General features: G+C 40.3%; 1 protein-coding gene across 1 annotated transcript; it reads right to left on the bottom strand.

Annotated features, from left to right (window-relative positions):
• Positions 1-5,519: 5,519 nt before the first annotated feature.
• On the bottom strand, positions 5,520-20,058 carry traf3ip2l (TRAF3 interacting protein 2-like). Its single transcript, XM_055645029.1, has 7 exons — positions 19,970-20,058; positions 15,605-15,672; positions 15,137-15,234; positions 14,000-14,068; positions 13,510-13,620; positions 9,623-9,697; positions 5,520-8,656 (listed from the first exon to the last, which is right to left on the bottom strand). Exons 1-7 carry the CDS (start codon positions 20,035-20,037, stop codon positions 8,510-8,512), a joined length of 636 nt encoding a protein of 211 aa, XP_055501004.1. The 5' UTR covers positions 20,038-20,058; the 3' UTR covers positions 5,520-8,509.
• Positions 20,059-22,095: the final 2,037 nt, after the last annotated feature.

Here is a 22,095-nt window from a genome sequence, read left to right as displayed (position 1 = left end):
CAAGCTCCTCTTACACGTATACAAAGCCCTTAACGGGTTTGCCCCCCCATATCAAAAATCTTCTAACCCACCATTCTACCTCCAGGTCCCTCAGGTCGGCCGACTTGGGGCTACTAACTATCCCGCGGTCTAGGTTACGCTCAGGGGTGACCGCGCTTTTGCGGTTGCAGCACCTGGACTGTGGAATAGCATTCCGCTCTGCATCAGAACTGCCCTCACCATCGACTCCTTTAAGTCACGACTCAAAATCTATTTCTACACCCTAGCGTTTTTGAACCCCTCTGAGGGGGCTCTGTAAACAGTTTCTGTATGTATTGTTCTTAGGTCTGAATCAAATTAGTACCTGCACTGATGTGAAGCACCTTGGTCAACGTGAATTGTTTTTAAATGTGCTATACAAATAAATGTATTAATATTATTATAATGGATGTCAGACGTTGGTAGGTCCGCCTGTTGACTAGGTGTACGGATATCCTTTAAGTCGATGGTGAACTGATCTTAGAGTTCATACACAATCATCTCCTCAACCAATATCCTCTGCATTGCAAATCTGCTCTCCAGAAGACACTGAAACCTCTCTGCAACCCCCATCCCCACTGATCATCTCTCCTTTAACACCATCCCAATTGCTTCTCAGACCCCCTCGCCTCAATCTCCATGAATTCTCCCTCAACATCCCCGAAACTCCTCCAATGCATTCTATTCCACACACTACCTACCCCCGTCTGACCTTCATGATTTCCCCCACGTAATAGCGTGAAGCAGGAACTGGTGATCAAGCAACATTTGCACATCTTCCCAGTTGCCATGATGGAACCCAAACTCATGTCTCTCAAATATCAATTTAGGTCTCTGAATTCTGGTAAATTAACCACAGCATTAGAGACACAAAGTGCTGGAGTAACTCAGCGGGCTAGGCAGTGCAGGTGGCACGGTGGTTCAGCGGCAGAGTTGCTGCTTTACTGCGCCAGAGATCTGGGTTTGATCCGGTCCACGGATGCTGTCTGTACGGAGTTTTACGTTCTTCCCGGGACCTGCATGGGTTTCCTCCGGGATCTCCGGTTTCCTCCAAAATTCCAAAGACGTACAGGTTTGTAGGTTAATTGGCTTGGTAAAATTGCAAATTGTCCCTAGCATGTGTAGGATAGTATTAGTATTTAGCGATCACTGGTTGGCGCAGTCTCGGTGGGCCGAAAGGCCAGTTTCCGTGCTGTATCTCTAACCTAAACTAAACCGTTATGCCCTGGAGCACATTTGGGGATGAAAGTATATCACTCACAGAAGCATTATATATGAATCTCCAGCTCACCTTATTAGGCAGGTTGCTAGCTCTAGACCTATTCAACATTAAAAAAACGATTTAGATGTGCAGGTTTTTTTTCCACTATCTATAAGGTATCTTACTAACATTTCCTGAATGCGAGCGTTATCAGATGAAAATATTGGGTCACCCATCATGTGGTTACATGGTCCTACATCAACAAATTAGTACAACCTTTCAGGCAGCAACTAAATCTTTTTAAAAGATCATTTAAGAATCTCAGCCCTGCAAGAAAGTTTTTTAACTCATGCTGATAATAACGCAAGACTGAAGCAGCAGTTACATCTTGATACAACACTGAAATGCAAGCAAGTCTATTCCACAAAATGGCCATTCCACAAAATGGTTTACTTTTGGCTTTTATGTACCAGAGCAATTTTGAAAACAATTAAATTTGCCTTGCTACTGAATAGGCATAACTTCATTGTTTTTAATACTTCTCTGGTACATAAAAATAAAAACAAAAACTATTTTTTGGAATAGCAAAGCAAAGTATGAAGTAGCTCGCTTGGCTTCCCTTCATGTTTATCGTGACTCTGTCATTGACCCAATGAGTGCAAAATATTCCTTTGAATCATTCCAATTTGATCTTTTGGTGCTGCAACTGGGTTTTTCAAATATGAATGGTGGGAAAATTAGAGAAACAAGTGTCAAAGGCATGAAGTTGCGAGTGAATGTCAAAAAGCTTTCTAAACACTGGGTCTGAAATAACCGTGGCAGCAATGTAACTATACATTGGAATAGTGCAGACTGAATGATCTCCTCAGCAGTAAGTCTGGGGCTCATGTTGTCGACCCCACTGTGGCGAGTCCTGTCAACTGACCTCCACCAGGAGAATGACAACAAACAGAGACAGCAGCAGCGCCGCAACTTGGCGCCAACCCGGAGCATGCGCCATTTTTAGGACGGGCGCCTACGGATGTGGAACCGGATAGCATCACCCTGCTGTGGACCTCTGCTGCCTCAAAGGCAAGAAGAAGAAGAAGAAGAAGAAGAAGAAGCAGTAAGTCCAATGTGGCTGCTGACAGAGGTTCCAGGCTGCAGGCTTCAATGGTGTAATTCCACACATTCGCTTGTTCCCCAATCCTATCTGCCTCATACCATTCTGGCTGCAGCTGGTTGCCATTGAGAAGTATAGTATGGACCTCGTTAGCAATACCAACATCCTGTAAATAAATCAACAAAATAAAAAACCAGAGAACTCTTTGCACCTTTCTGAACAAGTCAGGGATTTAGCAAAGGACATCAGGAATGCAACCAGCATCAATCCTCAGTTATTCCTTGATCTTTTCTACTACCCATTCACCACTACAACTTCACACATTTCAACACTTCCCAGTTGCATGATCGCAATCTCATTTTCAGCATGAACATCCATCTCTCCAGGATCACCTCATGGCCTTTGCTTGAATGGAGGCCCTAGAAGTTTCCTTCATCCTTTAGCATTCACATGCCAAAATGTCCGTTAATTCCACTAACTTCCACCAAACCATGTCCGCCCAAACCATGCCCATCTCTTTTTGGAGCATTTATCACATAATTTGGTTTTTACTCAGTTGCCAACGACCCCACCCCCTCCCCATTCGCCCAGGTGACCGGCATGGATCAGGCTGCGGCTCGGTGCATCCTGGAGGACGATCAGTGGCTGCTGGAAGTAAGTACCAAGCACTGGGTAGAAGTGGTGGACGATAGTGGACTTCAAATGGGAGTGGTTGGAGAAAGCATCCTGCTTGCCTGCTAGATTTTCACTTACTGTAACTGCAGGAAAATTGTTCCCGATGTTGGGGGAGTTCAGAACCAGGGGTCACAGTTTAAGAATAAAGGGTAGGCCAGTTAGGACTGAGATGAGGACAAACTTTCTTCACGCAGAGAGTTGTGAATCTGTGGAATTCTTTGCCACAGAAGGCAGTGCAAGCCAATTCTGTTTTCAAGAGATATTTACATTTACTTCTTGGGCTAACAAAATCAAGGGATAAGGATCCCAATGCTCAGCGCTTCATGTTTCGGAGATGGCTAATGTTATTGATTTGTAATTAGCCCGGTTTGCAATTAGTTGACAAAACCTTATTAATTTATGGGCTCTACTGTGGAATGTAAGTAGGAATGTAATTTAGTCTAACCTTATTCATAGCTAATCCAATTTAAAGCATAAATATTGCATTCAAGTGTAAGTTAAAAAACTCGCTACAGTATGCACCATATTGCACAATTTCAAGCTGAAAAATACAAAAGTTCCATACCAATGGGAGAGGGGACACCCTCCTCCCACACCCTTTGCACCTTCTGGTGATATACATTTCCCAGCTTATCATATATGCTATAGAATCAATATGGGTCACAAAGGAATATCCAAGGAGAGCATTGCGAGAGTATCCACAGATAGAGGTGGCAATCTTGTGAAACTTGACAACATGCAAGTAAACAGCAAAAAGTAACATTCTGACAATTAAGCAATGCCACAACTAACAGATTAGAACTACAAACCACATCCTGTTTTGAATGAGGGTCGATGAAACAGCTGGTAAGATGGAAAGAAGAGGGCAGAGCACTAATGAGCCAGAATAATCCAAAACAACAGTGATCGGGGAAACAAAGAAAATAGATGCAGGAGTAAGCCATTCGGCCCTTCGATCCAGCACCGCCATTCAATAAGATCATGGCCGATCATCCAAAATCAGTACCACGTTCCTGCTTTTTCCCCCATATCCCTTGATTCCATTAGCCCCAAGCGCTAAATCTAACCCTCTCTTGAATACATCCAGTGAATTGGCCTCCACTGCCTTCTGTGGCAGAGAATTCCACACTCGCAACTCTTTGGATGAAAACGTTTTTCCTCATCTCAGTCCTATATAGCCTACCCATTATTCTTACACTGTGACCCTGGTTCTGGACTCCCCCAACATCGGGAATATTTATCCTGCATCTAGCCTGTCCAATCCCTTAGGAAATTTTATATGTTTCTATAAGATTCCCTCTCATCCTTCTAAATGTCAGTGAATATGCCCAGTCGATCCATTCTTTCATTATACATCACTCCCGCCATCCTGGGAATTAACCTGGCGAACCTACGCTGCACTCCCTCAATAGCAAGAATTGACACCACACAATGACGGCTGCCGTCGATATTCCGCAGTATAAACACATCTCCAAGTCCCTTGAAGTCTGCCATGGATCAAATATTCTGCTAGATTGCCCAAAAATAGGTAGACCCCCTACACCAGTTTAGATGCCGGAGCTTGCAGTTGTCTGGTTCTTCTCGACTTTTCAAATAAATATCAAGATTGTCTAATATTTTCTCCTTGCATTGAGGGGTGCAGGTAAAGCAAAATCTCCACGGTTTCATACCATCCAGGATCAAGCCATTCACGAGTTCACTATCCACAGCCTCCAGTATTATTACAGTAACATCAAAATGCACTATAAACAGATGCATTACTACTAAATATCACGCCTTTGTCAGCATCCCGTGTAAAATCACACAACTTCAGCAACCTTGAAAAGGCAAGAAATACATGCGAACACTTTCAAATCCGTACCAGTCTACAAAAAACACCATTGTATCTTGGATATACTATCCATTTATTGTGACTGGATCATATCAAACACCCTGTATCAATGGAAGAACAGACCTCATATACCACTTGGGTAGTGTACAACCCTATAACGTGAACATTGAACTCTTCAATTTTAGGTAAATTCCCCCTCACCGATCACCCAGTTCCTCTCCTCCTTTCCCATTACCCATCAGTCCACCACACACCCTTCCCTAATCCGGAATTCTACTGTTCTTCTTCTCCATCTCCATACCATGCTTCCCTCTGGTTCTACATTTCACTCCCTACCTTACTATCTTGATTCTACCATTAGCACCCTTTTGTTTTCTCCACATCATTTCTGGCCTTAGCTGCTATCTCAACCCTTCCCTCCCCACCCAACTCATCTGCTAATCCCTCCTTACCTGGATCCACTTATCACTTGCCTGCCCTCGCCCCACCCCTTTCAACCAGCCTTCTCTTCACTGCAACATCAGCCTTAAGCATCTTGACCGAAAACACTGTCCATTCCCCTCTATGGATGCTGCCCGACACGATGGGTTCCTCCAGCACATTGCTTCTTTTTACCTTAATCAATAGCTTTGTGGGAAAATCTTCACTGTCACAGATTTTTGAAGAAGAAATCAATCAGAAAAATCACTTAAATATTCTGCTTGGCAAGAGCATAGATTTATTAATTAATCAAGTATGACAAAATACAACTTTTGGATAACGCAATGGTAAATTATCTTATTTTGGAGTACGATTTGTACCAAGTCCTCAAGAATTCAACAACAGACATTAAATAAGCAAAGCTGAATTACAGTAACAGTTCCCATTATTATATTATAGTAGGCACTCACTCTGGTCAAATTCCTTGATATTTTGGTGTAAAGGTCAGATTGTATTGATACAGCTACAAAATGGTGCCAGCTAGATTCACCAAGAGACTATGATCAAGAGTATGAACTCTCTCCATTCCCTTCCTTATAAGCCAGCGGTCAATCTGGTGAAAACTGCTAATAGGTACAATTCTTGCTGTATGACATTTTAGGCTGGATTATCAGGCAGTATTTGAAGTCAACTTCATGGGTTTCTTCCTAATTTTTAACAGTTTGAATATACGATGGTAGCTCATGATATATTACACTTATACCAACCATCATCTGGTAAATAGAAACAAAAAATTGGATCTTAAAACAAACAAATAGAACAAATGTGATTTTATTAAAAATTGATGCGCCAGTTTAAAATAATTCAGACAATGGATTTTGTGTGGCCATACTAATATAGTTTATTCCTGTACAAAGGTGGACAAGCCCAGCATACCTTTAACTTTCTTCTCTCCAATAGCAGTAAGCAATAAAGTCTTGCTCACAATGTGTGCTTAATGCTTCTTTCCAAATATGGTCAAACTAAATTACCTAGGTACACAGTTTCTGTATTTATAAACTACCAGGGGTGTTAGTGACTTTACACCAGTGCCATTACCTTTTCTCAACCCGATGAACAAAATTGGGATACAACTGTATGATAATAGCCTTGCAGTTCCTCATTTGTCATGTGTAAATTTATGCCCCTGTCCCACTTAGGAAACCTGAACGGAAACCTCTGGAGACTTTGTGCCCCACCCAAGGTTTCCGTGTGGTTCCCGGAGGTGTTTGTCAGTCTCCCTACCCGCTTCCACTACCTATTGAACAATGTTTGAAACGCAATTCAATCTTAAGGCTGTTTTCATTCAATAGTATAACAGACGCTTTCAAGGAAATGCCACAAAGTCAAGAAACCATGATAGGTTCACGTGTTCTATGAGAAGAATTAGGCCATTCAGCCCATCAAGTCCACTCCACCATTCAATCATGGTTGATCTATCTTTCCCCCTCAAACCCCTTCTCATGGCTTCGCCCCATAACCCGACACCCTTACTAATCAATGACACCCTTAATAATCAAAACAATGTATTGTAAAAGGTTAATGTTCCACAAGTCAAGGATATTAAATTAGTTGCTTTGTTCCCAATGCCATTGCAGATAGGTTATTAAGTCCCTAGAAGCCTATTCATCCTAAATCCAGCTCTGGACTGTACAAATGATGCTGGTCTTTATTGTTTGTCACTATGCAAAATATGGTCACTTATCTATTTAGATAAGGTGACAATGCTGATGTATAACAATTTACAAAGGCAGCCCCTCCAATGTTCTTTCATCATTAAATCTCCCTGTGCAACAATATTCAGCAGAAGCACTGCAATCCAACATCTTCTATGGGCAATTAGAAATGAACAATAAATGCTGGCCTCCCTCCTGAAAGTTAAAAATATATATAATGGCGATATTCACTCCAGAATTTGTATTTTTTGCAGATTAAATGTTCATGTCATATCCATAGTGTTTTAAACTTAATGAAATTGCATTATAAAAGCCAGTAAAGAATGGATAATAAACAAAAGATACCAATGATAAAGGCATGGGCAAAATATAAGGATACGTTTGGAAATTAATGTGGTAGATATATACAAGACCTCTTAAATCATTTTCCTGATAAAAGGTTTACCATGTTTTGTTTTGAAACTCAATGTCAAAAGTTCCAGTAACTTTAACAAAATGCATCTTAAACAGCAAGTGGTTCAGTACTTTTATGGATTTCACCAAGAAATGAACTGCTTAAATGTTTCACATATGGTGTTAATCATCTAATTATGAATTTACAGTTCCAAATCATTGTTTTACCTCCCATTATTGTATCCAGCCGTTTATACTTGTGAACAAGCATTTGCAGCTTTCCATTTCTATAGACATCAATGCCAAGTACATTATTCAGAACTGGTTAACACACACTGGCTCTTTTGCAAAATCTCAGTTATTTAATCAGCTTTTCTGATCTTGATTGCATATGATTACCTTGGCCATTTCATTATTCATCAGTGCAATATGAAATTCAATACTGCTAATCACTGACTGCAACAGCAAACGTGGCTGGAAAATAATATTCTAGACAAGGTTAGATTAATATTTGAAATTCTCTTCTGATGTTTCCTCATCATGGAAGTGAAATACCGTATGTGCACCCATGTCAAAGCGAGGAAAAATTTAAAATAAATTTAAATTTTAGGGCAGCACGGTGGCGCAGCGGTAGAGTTGCTGCCTTGCAGCGAAAGCGGTGTCGACGACCCGGGTTCGATCCCGACTACGGGTGCTGTCTGTATGGAGTTTGTACGTTCTCCCCGTGACCTGCGTGGGTTTTGTCCGAGGTCTTCAGATTCCTCCCACACTCCAAAGACGCACAGGTATGTAGGTTAATTGGCCTGGTAAATGTAAAAAATGTCCCTAGTGTGTGTAGGGCAGTGTTAATATGCGGGGATCGCAGGTCAGCGTGGACCAGGTGGGCCGAAGGGCCTGTTTCCGCATTGAATCTGAATTAAACTAAACTAAAAACTCACATTCTTTCAGCCACAATTTTATCTTTTTTTAATTTTTATTACTGTATTCCAAACATCTGAAATATTCTGAAGTGAGTTGCCCATAAAAATCAATGTTATCAGATCTCTAGTGAATTGTCTATCCTTTGCCACAGTGCTTGCAATACATAAGATAATATGGACATTTACTAGCACATGCACATTTTTATGAGATTAGAGTAGCAAAATCAAACTGGATTAAATAGATTTCTGAATAATCGTAGGAAGCTCGCCAACTGGAGGTGGGTTGTACTTTTCCAAACGCATCAACCGCCGTAGAATATCTTGGTTCTGCACTGGCCAATTGTAGACGTGTGTATTTTGAAGCCATGAAGGAACATGTTTCTGAAGAAAGAAAATAAATTATTAAATCAGCAAATTACCAAAGATAGGGTTTGTAATCTGTTAATCAAATTCCTAATTGATCTCTATTGAACTCATCTGTCCTTAATTTTACTTTCGTACTTCATCCCTTCTCTGCTGCCTTGAGTTCAAATGGAATATACACAGACTTGCCCATGAGTTTAATATAGCTTGTTCAGTTTACATTTACATCTTAAGTTGGAATAACAACTTGTCATGACAGGAGTTGGCCTCTGCCACTTTATAGTCAATCCTGTTCTTCCCGACTGCAATGTAAACTTTCAGTGTGCCCACTAATATTCTGCCCATCTAACAGCTCCTTCATTCACTACCTAAGCCTGCACATCAGTTTATCAATGCTGCATGTTAGCCCTACTCTGTGTAATGGATTTGGAAAAAAATCCAAATATCTGCCAGTAATATTTTGTTAATCTTAATCATTTCCTTCCAAAAAGCAAATCTATTGAACCACATAATTTTAAATTCTGATGTTTTAACATTCTAAACCAGCGGTAGTGGACATCAACCCATCGCCTGGCCAGGCCAACCCCTGCAACCAACCCAATGCCACTGTCAGCACAACGGGCCGTTTGGGCCATGTTAAGACTATCATATTAATTTCAATTTTAGACCTAAACAGTACAAAATGGTGCCTAAAACATGGCTTCTATTGTGTACTCATTCAGTGTGGTCCACTATTGTACATTCCTGATGTACGTGCCTGATGCATAGTATAGTATGTAAAGAGAAATTCACTGCAATTGGCTACACATGACAATAGAGTATCGTTGAACCATATCAGAGTTTAGTTCAAACATTTTAAACTTTTAAAGTTTCCCTATTGCACAACTTCAAAGTAGCCTGTCCTCTTGTAATCTTAAATTATCCCACGTCTCAAAATTCTGCCTATTTCTGTCTCTGTACCCAAATTTTATTTTGCTTGCTTACCATGGAGGCGCCTGGAAAAATAATAGGAACAAATCTGAAATTCTTGCTTCCATTCTGAATAAATTCGTTTTGGAGCTGCAATAAAATATAATGATCAGGCCAGTGAATAGTTAAGAACATTTCAGAAAGGAGATTCACCCTGCATTTAGTGCTAAAAGGCAAGGTAGAAAATAAAAATATGGGTTGTCTGAAATAGTGGTGCAAATTTAGAAGAATGAGGGGGGAACTCATTGAAACATACAGAATAGTGAAAAGCTTGGATGGAGTGGATGTGGTGAGGACGTTTCCATTGGTGTGAGAGTATAGGACTAGAGGTCATAGCCTCATAATTAAAGGACGTTCTTTTAGGAAGGAGATGAGGAGAAATTTATTTAGTCAGATTGTGGTGAATCTGTGGAATTCTTTGCCATAGAAGACTGCGGAGGCCAAGTCGGTGGATATTTTTAAGGCAGAGATAGGTAGATTCTTGATTAATACGGGTGTCAAGGGTTATGGGGAGAAGGCAGGAGAATGGGGTAGGGAGGGAGAGATAGATCAGCCATGATCGAATGGCGGAGTAGACTTGGGCCAAATGGCCTAATTCTACTCCGATCATTTATATGCCCTTATAACCTTAAATGCTAGAATTTGTAACTTAAAAGTGATATTTAACCACCTTCAAAAATGTAACTATTGTAAAAATTCAATAAACCACTAAGACAGTTCTATCAAAAACATACGTTCACCCAAGACGTGGTTACACTTTGTTTTCATCCCAAGATACGCAAAAGAAACAAGGCGAGGCAGTGGTTAATTGGGGGCAAGGCAGTGGTTAATTTTATAGGTTCACACAACAAAGCCAAAATTCAAATCCTCCCATGACAGATATGGAATTTCAATTCAAATTAACAATCTGGAAATTAAAAACTATTAATTACTAAATATCGTTATAAACCCATCTGCTTCACTGGGTTTATAGTGAAGAAAATTTGCTATTCTTTACTAATTGACCTACTTGCAAACTCCAGACTCACAAACATAGTCGACTCCTAAAAGTGCTCTTATTGGCAAGCAAGTCACTTAGTTCAAGGTGCAAAGGGGTGGGAAATAAATTATGTTATTTCCAATGATGTCCAGCTCCCCAAAAATGAATTAAATATAAGAAAAATTGAAAATTGGATTCATTCAAATCCACGGAGAAAACTACATTAGTCTGCTGACAAAGGGACTATTCCACAGTTATGCTTATTTCATACAGCATTAACTAATCTTAGCTGTCCCATGGCAAATCATCATAACTGGCATTAAAGGAATGAGAGAGTAGCAAGAGGGACAAAAGTATTTTGTGTAGTTATTAACACTAACCTCTGCTTCTCATTCAACTGTAAATTGTGATCAAGGGCATAATGTTCTGTCTTGCAAAAAAGTTATTATTATATTCACTAGTTATTAGAACTTGGTTAAAACTGTGTTTTAATTTAGGCACCAAACTTCAAAATAGTCCTCTAACCTCTCCCTACTCTATTCCACCTGCTTAAGAAGACCACTATCATCCCAGTGCCAATGAAAAGCAAAGTAACATACATTAATGACGATCGTGGCTATGTCCAACTCCTTTTTATTGACTACAGTGCCACCTTCAACACCATAGTCACAACCAAACTCCTAGTCCTAGGAGTCAGCACCCGCTCTCAAACAATGCTGAGACTGAGCACAGGAAAGAGATAGAAAGCTTAGTAACACTGGGTCAATACAACAAGCTCCCTCTTAATACCACCAAGATGAAGATGGTAGTCATTGACTTTGGGAACTGGGAAGGTGTGTACACATCAGTCAGCATCAATGGTGCTGAGATAGAGATTGTCAAGAGCTTCAAGTTCTTGGGTGTAAATATCACCAAATATTTTGTCCTAGCACTACCACATCAATGCTTCAGCCAAGAAAACAAATGAACTACTCGCTCAGGAAACTAAGGAAATTCGGCATGTCTGCACCAACTCAGCAATTTCTTTGGATGCATTGGAGAAAGCATCCTATTGGGTTGCACAAAATTGAAGTGAGTTGTGCATGCAGCCACACAACCAACACATCACATAAACTAATCTCCCCCTCAGGTACTCTCTCTGTCTTTGGAAAGCAGCCAACATAATTGAGGACCACTCACACCCGGTCAATCACCCTTCCCCCCCCCTTGCCCTTTGGGCAGAAGATACAAAAGCTTGAAAGCACATACCACCAGATCCAGAAACGGCTTCTTCTACACTGCTTTCAGGCTACAGAACAGACCTTTCATAAGCTGAGGCCTTGTATCTTTTTATCTGCACTTTCTTTGCAGCTGCAAAGACTATATTCTGTACTCTGATTATTTTCTCTTTGTACTTGTTCTACTTGTCCATCGCGTGAGTGTACACATGTTCGGCATAATTTGGCTGGATAGCTGACAAATGAAGCTTTTCACTGAATCTCGGTACGCATGGCAATAATACGCCAATACTATACCAATACAACAAGATAGATTTTATCACCATTAGTTAGGGATACCAACAGATATGGAAAAAAAGGCACGTAATTTGAACTGGAGTACAGATTAGCTATTATTTTATTGAAAGCCAGAACATGCTCAAGAGGTTGTGATGCATTTCTGCATCTTTATTTTCCCAAACTAAACTCGAAGTAAAATATAAATGTGACATAATGAATCAGTCAGAAGTGATAGTAAACAAAGACATCTAATAAAGCAGAAGGCCAAAATAAGCATGGATTTGAGCAGTTCACAAATGAATAGATAGATTGCTGATAATCTTGTTTATTTACAGATAATTAACTCTAACAGAAGGAAATTATAATTATGTATTTGCTGTCATATGCTGAGAGAAAGGAGCATCTGTGCTTGTACACTCTGGAGTTTAGAAGGATGAGTGGATATCATTGAAACATACAAGATTGTTAAGGGTTTGGACACACTAGAGGCAGGAAACATTATCCCGATGTTTGGGGAGTCCAGAACCAGGGGCCACAGTTTAAGAATAAGGATAAGGAGACCGGTTCTCTGGATGCTTTCAAGAGAGAGCTAGATAGGGCTCTTAAAAATCAGGGGATATGGGGAGAAGGCAGGAACGGGGTACCGATTGGGGATGATCAGCCCTGATCACAGTGAATGGCGGTGCTGGCTCGAAGGGCCGAATGGCCTACTCCTGCACCTATTGTCTATTTTGCAACAGACCTCAAGCAGAGGTTTAACAAACATTATCACCAGTAGGGACCAAAGAAAGTATGAGTACATAACGGTGTGCAGTTCCAGTCACCTGCAACACAGGTGTGGTACCAGGAGTGGTGGTGGAAGCAGATATGAAAACAGCATTTATGACAGGCACATGGATATGCTGGAGAATGGAGGAGTATGGATCACTTACACAGCAGAAGGAATTAGGTCAATTTGGCATCATGTTTGGACCGACATTGTGGCTGAGAGGCCTTTTCTTGTGCGTATAGTCCCTTGTTGTATGTTCTAAAGTGCATAAAAGCAGGTTTGATGCCACACATGGATGGAGTTCCAAGGTGGGTAGATGAAAAAGATTAGAAACAGAAAATAGGTGGAGGAGTCAGCCATTCGCCCTTCGAGCCAGCACTGCCATTCAATATGATCATGGCTGATCATCCAGAATAAGTACCCCGTTCCTGCTTACTCCCCATATGCCTCGATTCCGTTAGCCCCAAGAGCTAAATCATTCAAGGTGTGTTTGAACAAAATATGTTGGCAAGGGACATTGTTAGCTGATAATTTTAAGGAGAGATGGTTGCTAGGAAAGTGCAATAAAGTTGCTGAGGAAATTAATTCAGTGGAAAATTTAATGATACAAAAATAATAAAGAAATCTGATCACAGTCATTATAGTTATGGTAGCTTACCTGTTTGTAAATAAAGACTGAATTCAAAGAATGCTCATCATCTTTTAAGTTCTGAGATGTAACGGCTTGATAATATTTAGGGCTGATGATGATAATGATCAGGTATCCTTTCTATAAATACATATAAAAAACAAAATCATAATCAAATGTGAAGTACATTCAGTAATAATTATTGTAATGAGGTGATGCGAACACATATAAAGATACAACACATGTTTATTAAATCTACTTACAGCAAGGATTTGCAGACATTACATTTCCTAGCTGCTACTCGTACTAATTAGCGTAGGCAAGCTCTTGATAATATAAAGCATACTGGGCGGAGTCACTACTAACAAGCACTAGAATTGACTAGTATGAAATAGCCAATCTCCAATTATGTTCTATTATTCAATACACAGATATCTGAATAAAATTATAAGCAAATATAAAACAATGCACAAAAAAAATTGCATTTTATATTTGATCAAATATTGAGAAGACAACTCACATCGTTGATGTATCTTTCCATCCAGTCAATTTTGTTTATACTTCTGAAATTCTGCTCAAAGATATCAATCTAAAAAGAAAGAGTTATCTTAAAATGAATCATCAAGTACAAATCTGGTAACTTTGTACGTTTTTAATTGCATAAATGAAAGTAGAGAGTCTGACTGACTTCCTGCTTTGGGGACGATTTAGATATTCCGTCAGTTCTGAGGACACCAAATTGAGAAGAAATGTGACAAATATAGGAAATTACAGATAGGCAAAAATGCATTTCAATGACAAAAACTATTCTCTGCCCAAAAGGACATAAGATAAGGATTCAAAAGATAACAATAAAAATATGTGGCATACACTAATTGAGTCAAGCAAGCATACACTAAATTAGTCAAATTTGGCTATATTTAAGAGGGAGTTAGATGTGGCGCTTGTGGCTAAAAGGGATCAGGGGGTATGGAGAGAAGGCAGGTACAGGATACTGAGTGGATGATCAGCCATGATCATATTGAATGGCGGTGCAGGCTCGAAGGGCCGAATGGCCTACTCCAGCACCTATTTTCTATAAGATATTGCTGAGCAAAGCTACCTTGTGGAACCAGCAAGATATCTTGGACTGATTATCATTTTGTCCGTGGCCATTCGGGATTGTTAAATTGGTTACAAATTAGAGGAAGGTTCGTGCCATTAATCCAAGTTGTGTCAAAATAATCTTCAAGAATGTGTTTTTCTTAAATATCCTGAAATTGCTTTTAAGCCAACTATTCCATAATTTTAAAAAAATCAGTAATGTAATTTTTGTACATACACTATTACTGGCAAAGTTACACGTTCCAAAAAAATTGTTTACTTTTAAACATTTGTGAGGCTTGCAAGCGAGGTGTTCTGCTGAAAGCAAATACTTTTCTGCTCTGTGAACACCGTTTACAACTCGTGTTATTCAACGTAAAAAAAACATGTCCAATAAAACCAAGTGAATAATATTGAATCAATATTTTAAAATAATGTATCTGCAATTATTTCTAATTCAAAAGCGAGTTATTTGTACACATAACATTGATGTGACATCAATACCAAATAAACTGTTACTGAAAGTGAGAGATCAAAGTTGCAATTGCAAGAAGGAGACCATGACAAAACCAACCTGAGTTTCAAATCCATTGGTCATCAATAAAGCAACAAAGTTGATGACCTCCCCAACATGTTTGTCGTTATCTGTTGCATATGTCACAAAGACCTTTCCTGGTAAAAAAATTAAAACATTCATGTCATTAGTTCAACACCAATTGTGTGATAAATCTGAAACATCATGCCTGTGTTTTTAACGTGGAACTTCAAAACATCATGCCTGTGTTTTTAACGTGGAACTTCAATTTGGACTACAATTGAGAACACTCTGGGTGTGACAAAATAACTATGTAATTGAGAATTTACCTTCCCAAATAAATGTCTTTGCTCAGATGTAAATAGTAATGCCAATTTTAGCTCTTTATGTGCACATCATTGTTTTATGCAAATATGATATCCAAGTTGAAAATACAAATTTCACACAGCAATAAAATAAATGATTTTTCGGGGAAAAAAAACCCTTTGCCTCAATATTGAAACTTACTCTGTTCACGAGGTAGTGGCAAGCTGAGTGGCACGTTTGTATTTATAGGATCTGTGGGAGCAAGTGGTCTGAAAGCACATGGGATAGAAAATTAGAATGAGCTGGTCAATATTCTATTATAAAATATGAAAATAATGTTTCTCACTATCTCCACAAATAAGTCGTTTCAATTCAAATCTATCTTTGTGCCATTTATTAGAATATTAATACTCAAAATATTTGCATAAAATCAAAAGTTGTCTTGCGTACTCAGAATAGTCAGACAGCACAAAAACTAGAACATCACAAGTAGGAATAGACTATATTAACCCCTAAAATATGTTCCACTATTCAGAATTTACCGTCCAAGTGTTCAAAAAGTGACTGGAATTTTGCCCTAGAATGCTGTGGATATTCACAACCTGAGAGGAGAAAATGTTGCTCAATTGATAGCACCCAGTTCTACACCTACAGTCCATAGACAAAGTCCTTGGCATCTGAACACAAAGTGCTTATTGAACTCAACAGGTCAGGCAATATCTGTGGAGGGAATGGACAGACAATGTTTCGGGTCATAAACCTTCTTCAATCTGAAGAAAACCAAGTCCATGCTCTCCACAGATGCTGCCTGACTCACTGAGTTCTGTCAGCACTTTTGTGTTTTGGTCAAGATTCCAGCATCTGTAGTTCCATGCTTCTTCCCTTGGGACCTGTCTGCCAAACTTGAACTATATACATTTCAATTATATCATCTTTTATTCTCCTAAAATTCAGAGGACACAGGATTATTTAGCTCAGTTTTATCTCAAGACAGTCCTATCTTTCTAAGCCTTCTACTGTTTCTAACCATCGCCCCAGTTAGCTGGCATAGCACCCATTTCACGTAAAAATGTAAACAATATACTGCATTACAGCTGTTGTCTCAGCGAGATGTCTACATAATTGCGACAAGATTGCCGTACTCATTGTAGTAAAGGTCAAGATACCAAAGGTTTCACCACAGTATTTATGTAACTGTCAACTTTTTAAAAATATTCTGCTTTTGCATTCTTTTTACAGAGTTCACATTTTCCCATGCCATACGTCAATGTTTTTAGGTCATCAGGACATGTGATATGAGCAATTAGACCATTCGGCCCATTAAGTCTACTCCACCATTCAATCATGATCTCTCCCTCCTAACTCTTGCCTTCTCCCCATAACCTCTGACAACTGTACTAATCAAGAATCTATCTATCTCTGCTTTAAACATATCCACTGACAGCCTCTACAGCCTTCTGTGGCAAAGAATTCCACAGATTCTCCACCCTCTAACTAAAGAAATTCCTCCTGATCTCTTTCCGAAAAGAACGTCCTTTAATTCTGAGGCTATGACTGGTCCTAGACTCTCCCACTAGTGGAAACATCCTCTCCACATCCAATCTATTCAAGCCTTTCACTATTCTGTATGTTTCAATGAGGTACCCCTCATTCTTCTAAACTCCAGCGAGTACAGGTCTAGTGCCAACAAATGCACATCATATGTTAACCAACTCATTCCTGGGATAATTCTTGTAAACATCCTCTGGACCCTCTCCAGAGCCTAGCACATCCTTCCTCAGATATAGTGCCCAAAATTGCTCACAATATTCCAAATGAAGCCTTACCAGCACCCTATAGAGCCTCAGCATTACATCCCTGTTTTTGCATACAAGCCCTGTTGAAATAAATACTAGCATTGAGTTTGCTTTCTTTATTACCGATTCGACTTGCAGCTGAAGCTTGTGAGAATCCTGCACAAGCACTCCCCAGTCCCTTTGCACCTCAGATTTCTGGATTCTCTCTCAATTTAGAAAATAGTCTATGCCTTTATTCCTGCTACCAAAATCCACAACCACACTTTGCTACACTATATTCCATTTACCATATAACCATATAACAATTACAGCACGGAAACAGGCCATCTCGACCCTTCTAGTCCGTGCCGAACACGTATTCTCCCCTAGTCCCATATACCCGCGCTCAGACCATAACCCTCCATTCCTTTCCCGTCCATATAACTATCCAATTTATTTTTAAATGATAAAAACGAACCTGCCTCACCACCTTCACTGGAAGCTCATTCCACACAGCCATCACTCTCTGAGTAAAGAAGTTCCCCCTCATGTTACCCCTAAACTTCTGTCCCTTAATTCTCAAGTCATGTCCCCTTGTTTGAATCTTCCCTACTCTCAGTGGGAAAAGCTTATCCACGTCAACTCTGTCTATCCCTCTCATCATTTTAAAGACCTCTATCAAGTCCCCCCTTAACCTTCTGCGCTCCAAAAAATAATGTCCTAACTTATTCAACCTTTCTCTGTAACTTAGTTGCTGAAACCCAGGCAACATTCTAGTAAATCTCCTCTGTGCTCTCTCTATTTTGTTGACGTCCTTCCTATAATTAGGCGACCAAAATTGTACACTATACTCCAGAATTGGCCTCACCAATGCCTTGTACAATTTTAACATTACATCCCAACTTCTATACTCAATGCTCTGATTTATAAAGGCCAGCACACCAAAAGCTTTCTTTACCACCCTATCTACATGAGATTCCACTTTCAGGGAACTGTGCACAGTTATTCCCAGATCCCTCTGTTCACCTGCATTCTTCAATTCCCTACCATTTACCATGTACGTCCTATTTTGATTTGTCCTGCCAAGATGTAGCACCTCACACTTATCAGCATTAAACTCCATCTGCCATCTTTCAGCCCACTCTTCCAACTGGCATAAATCTCTCTGTAGACTTTGAAAATCTATTTAATTATCCACAACCCCACCTATCTTAGTATCATCTGCATACTTACTAATCCAATTTACCACACACTCATCCAGATCATTGATGTACATGACAAACAACAGTGGACCCAACACAGATCCCTGTGGCACCCCACTAGTCACTGGCCTCCAACCTGACAAACAACCATCCACCATTACTCTCTGGCATCTCCCATTCAGCCACTGTTGAATCCATCTTGCTACTCCACCATTAATACCCACCAATTGAACCTTCTTAACCAACCTTCCGTGAGGAACCTTGTCAAAGGCCTTACTGAAGTCCATATATACAACATCCACTGCTTTACCCTCATCAATTTCCCGAGTAACCTCTTCAAAAAATTCAAGAAGATTAGTCAAACATTAGACCTTCCAGGCACAAATCCATGTTGACTGTTCCTAATCAGACCCTGTTTATCCAGATGCTTATATATATTATCTCTAAGTATCCTTTCCATTAATTTGCCCACCACTGACGTCAAACTAACAGGTCTATAATTGCTAGGTTTACTCTTAGACCCCTTTTTAAACAATGGAACATGCGCAGTACGCCAATCCTCTGGCACTATTCCCGTTTCTAATGACATTTGAAATATTTCTGTCATAGCCCCTGCTATTTCTACACTAACTTCCCTCAATGTCCTAGGGAATATCCTGTCCTGACCTGGAGACTTATCCACTATTTGCCACGATCAATTCCTGAAACAGGAAACATCCTTTTGCAACTTCTAAGCATTCTCCTCAAAGCTTATGTTTTTATTTTGGAGGGTAACATGTTAAAGACGGTGAGGGAATTGCTCACGCCCACCCATGAAGTAAGGTTCTGACCTCTGGAACATTGTCACAAGAACATGTATCTAGATGCTAAACTGTCCAAAGAGGACATCATCCTTGGGCAATCCCAGGCATTGTCTAGGCAATGTACAGAGTTGTGGTGGTATGCGGGAAAAAAACTTTCCCAAATCAACATTGATTTATAATAACCAAAGACATGCAAGACAATAGATTTTATTTAGTTTTTTAGAGATTGAGCGCAGAAATAGGCCCTTCGGCCAACCGAATCCACACCGACCAGCGATCCCTGCACACTAGCACTATCCAACACATCCTAGGGACAATTTATATTTATACAAAGCCAATTAACCTACAAACCTGTACCTCCTTGGGGTAGACAGCACCAGGATTATTTTTTTTAAACTGCCAACAAAAAAATGTCATTCGGTATCCTCACTCAGAATCACAGAAATTATCCACTTGCTCTCCCCCCCCCTCCCCCAGTAAATAATATCAACAATTACATTTGTCCGGTACTATATGTTGTATTTCCTTTTATCTACTCGTCTAATCAAAGTTTATGGAACAAATACAAATTATAACTGCCTACATATTCCTCCCTTTCAATGACAATTGTTTCCTGTATGCAGCTATGTTAAAATTCAGCAATTCTTAAGCAACTCTTTGCAAAGGTCACACATAAATGTCTGACCTATATTATGTCTGACCTATATTTTGTATGTTGCAATTGACATTTTTTTTTTAAATCATGACCTCAAAAAAAAAAAAAATAAATAAACTTTAAATTCCTACCTCTGTGATGAAAAATTTCCAGGACCATATGGAGGATAAAACCTGCAATTAAATGGAAATACTACCATTTATTGGATATTGCAGTCTGAAAACTACCCAACACAATTTAGGAGCATAGTTTTTGTCCTTACTTCCTTGAACTACTTTTCAACTCTGGTAAGTCCACAGAGTCATCGTCTGCTAATCTTCACCCATTCTTCCTTTCCCTCTTCAGACAAAGTTACTTGTCAATGACATGTTAAAATTACTACTAAATCTATTTGCACTGATTCAAAAACAACAAATACATTCCAACTGAAAACAGAGAAAGCTATTGTAATGTAATGGTGTTACCACAATATAAGAGTGCCTCTCCTTAAGAATGAATTAGTAGCCATTTGTGCCACAGTTATCACAGGGACCTATACTGAGATTATCCAACAGTGGCATTGCAGTAAAAAGGAGATAGACAGAAACTCTCCTGTTGCTAATCATTTTAACTCCCTTTCTCGTTTCCATACTGACTTTTCTGTCCTGGGTCTTGTCCAATGCCAGAATAGAGCCACACACAAACAGGAGGAACAGTGCTTTATGTTCCGCTTGGGTAACTTACAACCCAATCGTATGAACAATTAATTATCCAATTCATTTTAGGTAACCTACAAACCTACATGAATTTGACTGAACTTTATTGCCTTCCATCAGTGATCACTGTGGTGGATGTTTATGTTAAGTTCTATAGTGTATTGTGTTATTTTAATTGTATGGCTGCATGGTAACTCAAATATCACTGTACCTTAATTGGTGCATGTGACAATAAATGTGAACTAGAACTTGAAGTTGAATTTTAGGGAACGCACACCCTCCCTTCTCTCCCCACCCCTTCTTTCCCGTCTTCCCTCTGCCCCACTTGGATTGACACCCATTTTTCCCTCTCCCCAAGCGCCCACCCATCCCCTTCCACCTATTTTCCTTCCCCTTGCTTCACATTTTGCACATCTTCTATCCTTATCTTATTCTTCATCTCTGGCCTTTGTCCAACCATTTGCCAATCACCACCCTCCTCCCCTCACCTGTATCCACCTATCACTTGCCAGACTACATCATGCCCCCACCTCTCTCCTCCTACAATCAGTCTAAAGAAGGGTCCCGACCCAAAACATCACCTATCCATGTTCTCCAGAGATGCTGCTTGGCCACTTTTGTTATATTTTATAGTTAGTTAATTGTGAGCTATTATGATTGGAAAATAGTCAAATATATGCTCCACAAGGAGCATTTTGACTGGAGCTGTTCAACATTTACACAAGCCATTTGAACAATTATAGGGAGTGGATACAAACAGAATAGATTAGAAGGATATGACGCAAATAGGAAGGCAGTATCAGTCTGAAGAAGGGTCTCGACCCAAAATTTCGCCCATTCCTTCGCTGTGGAGATGCTGCCTGACCTTCTAGAGTTACTCTAGCATTTGTATCTACCTTCGAGGAAAACAATATGTTGACCTTTATTGTGAGAGGATTTAAGTGCACGAGTAGGAACACCTTGCTACAATTATAAAGAGCCCTAGTGAGACAGCAATTGGTTTTCCTCAGTGCGCACACACACACACACGCAATGGACCACAACTCTACTTTATTCGACACCAGATCCACACCCTCAACAAACACTTCCTCGTCTATCTAGACACAAGCTTGCCCGCCTCCAGACCAGTCCCTCCACCGACACTCCTTCACTCGACCACCCGTAGGCCCAGAGCTCCACCGCTGGACTGCGGCGCCGCCCGATCATCACGAGGCCGAGATGGCCACCACGAGGAGCGACACAGTATCCACCGCCTTCCCGGCCAGGAACACCAAAACTGCCGTGACAGCCAACTCTCACCGCCTCCCTGGGGCCACCGCCGCTGTCGCCGACCTTCACCGTCTCCCCGGAGCCACCGGTGCTGTTGTCGCCGACCCGTATCTCTACTCCAGCCCCCCACGGGCCTCCACCAGAGACTTCGCCAACACTTGCCTCTCCACCGTCTACCAGCGGGCCAGAGCTGTAACTTCACCAGAGTTCCCGGCCCAGCACCTGGCCAACAACTTCCACGATGCAGACAGCAAGTGGTCCAACTCTGCTGGGGCCTATTGCTTCCCCACCCC

This window comes from Leucoraja erinacea, chromosome 13 (assembly GCF_028641065.1).
Source record: "Leucoraja erinacea ecotype New England chromosome 13, Leri_hhj_1, whole genome shotgun sequence".
Lineage (NCBI taxonomy): Eukaryota > Metazoa > Chordata > Chondrichthyes > Rajiformes > Rajidae > Leucoraja > Leucoraja erinaceus.
The sequence above is the reverse complement of the archived record's forward strand: the minus strand, read 5'-3'. Positions and strand labels throughout refer to the sequence as shown.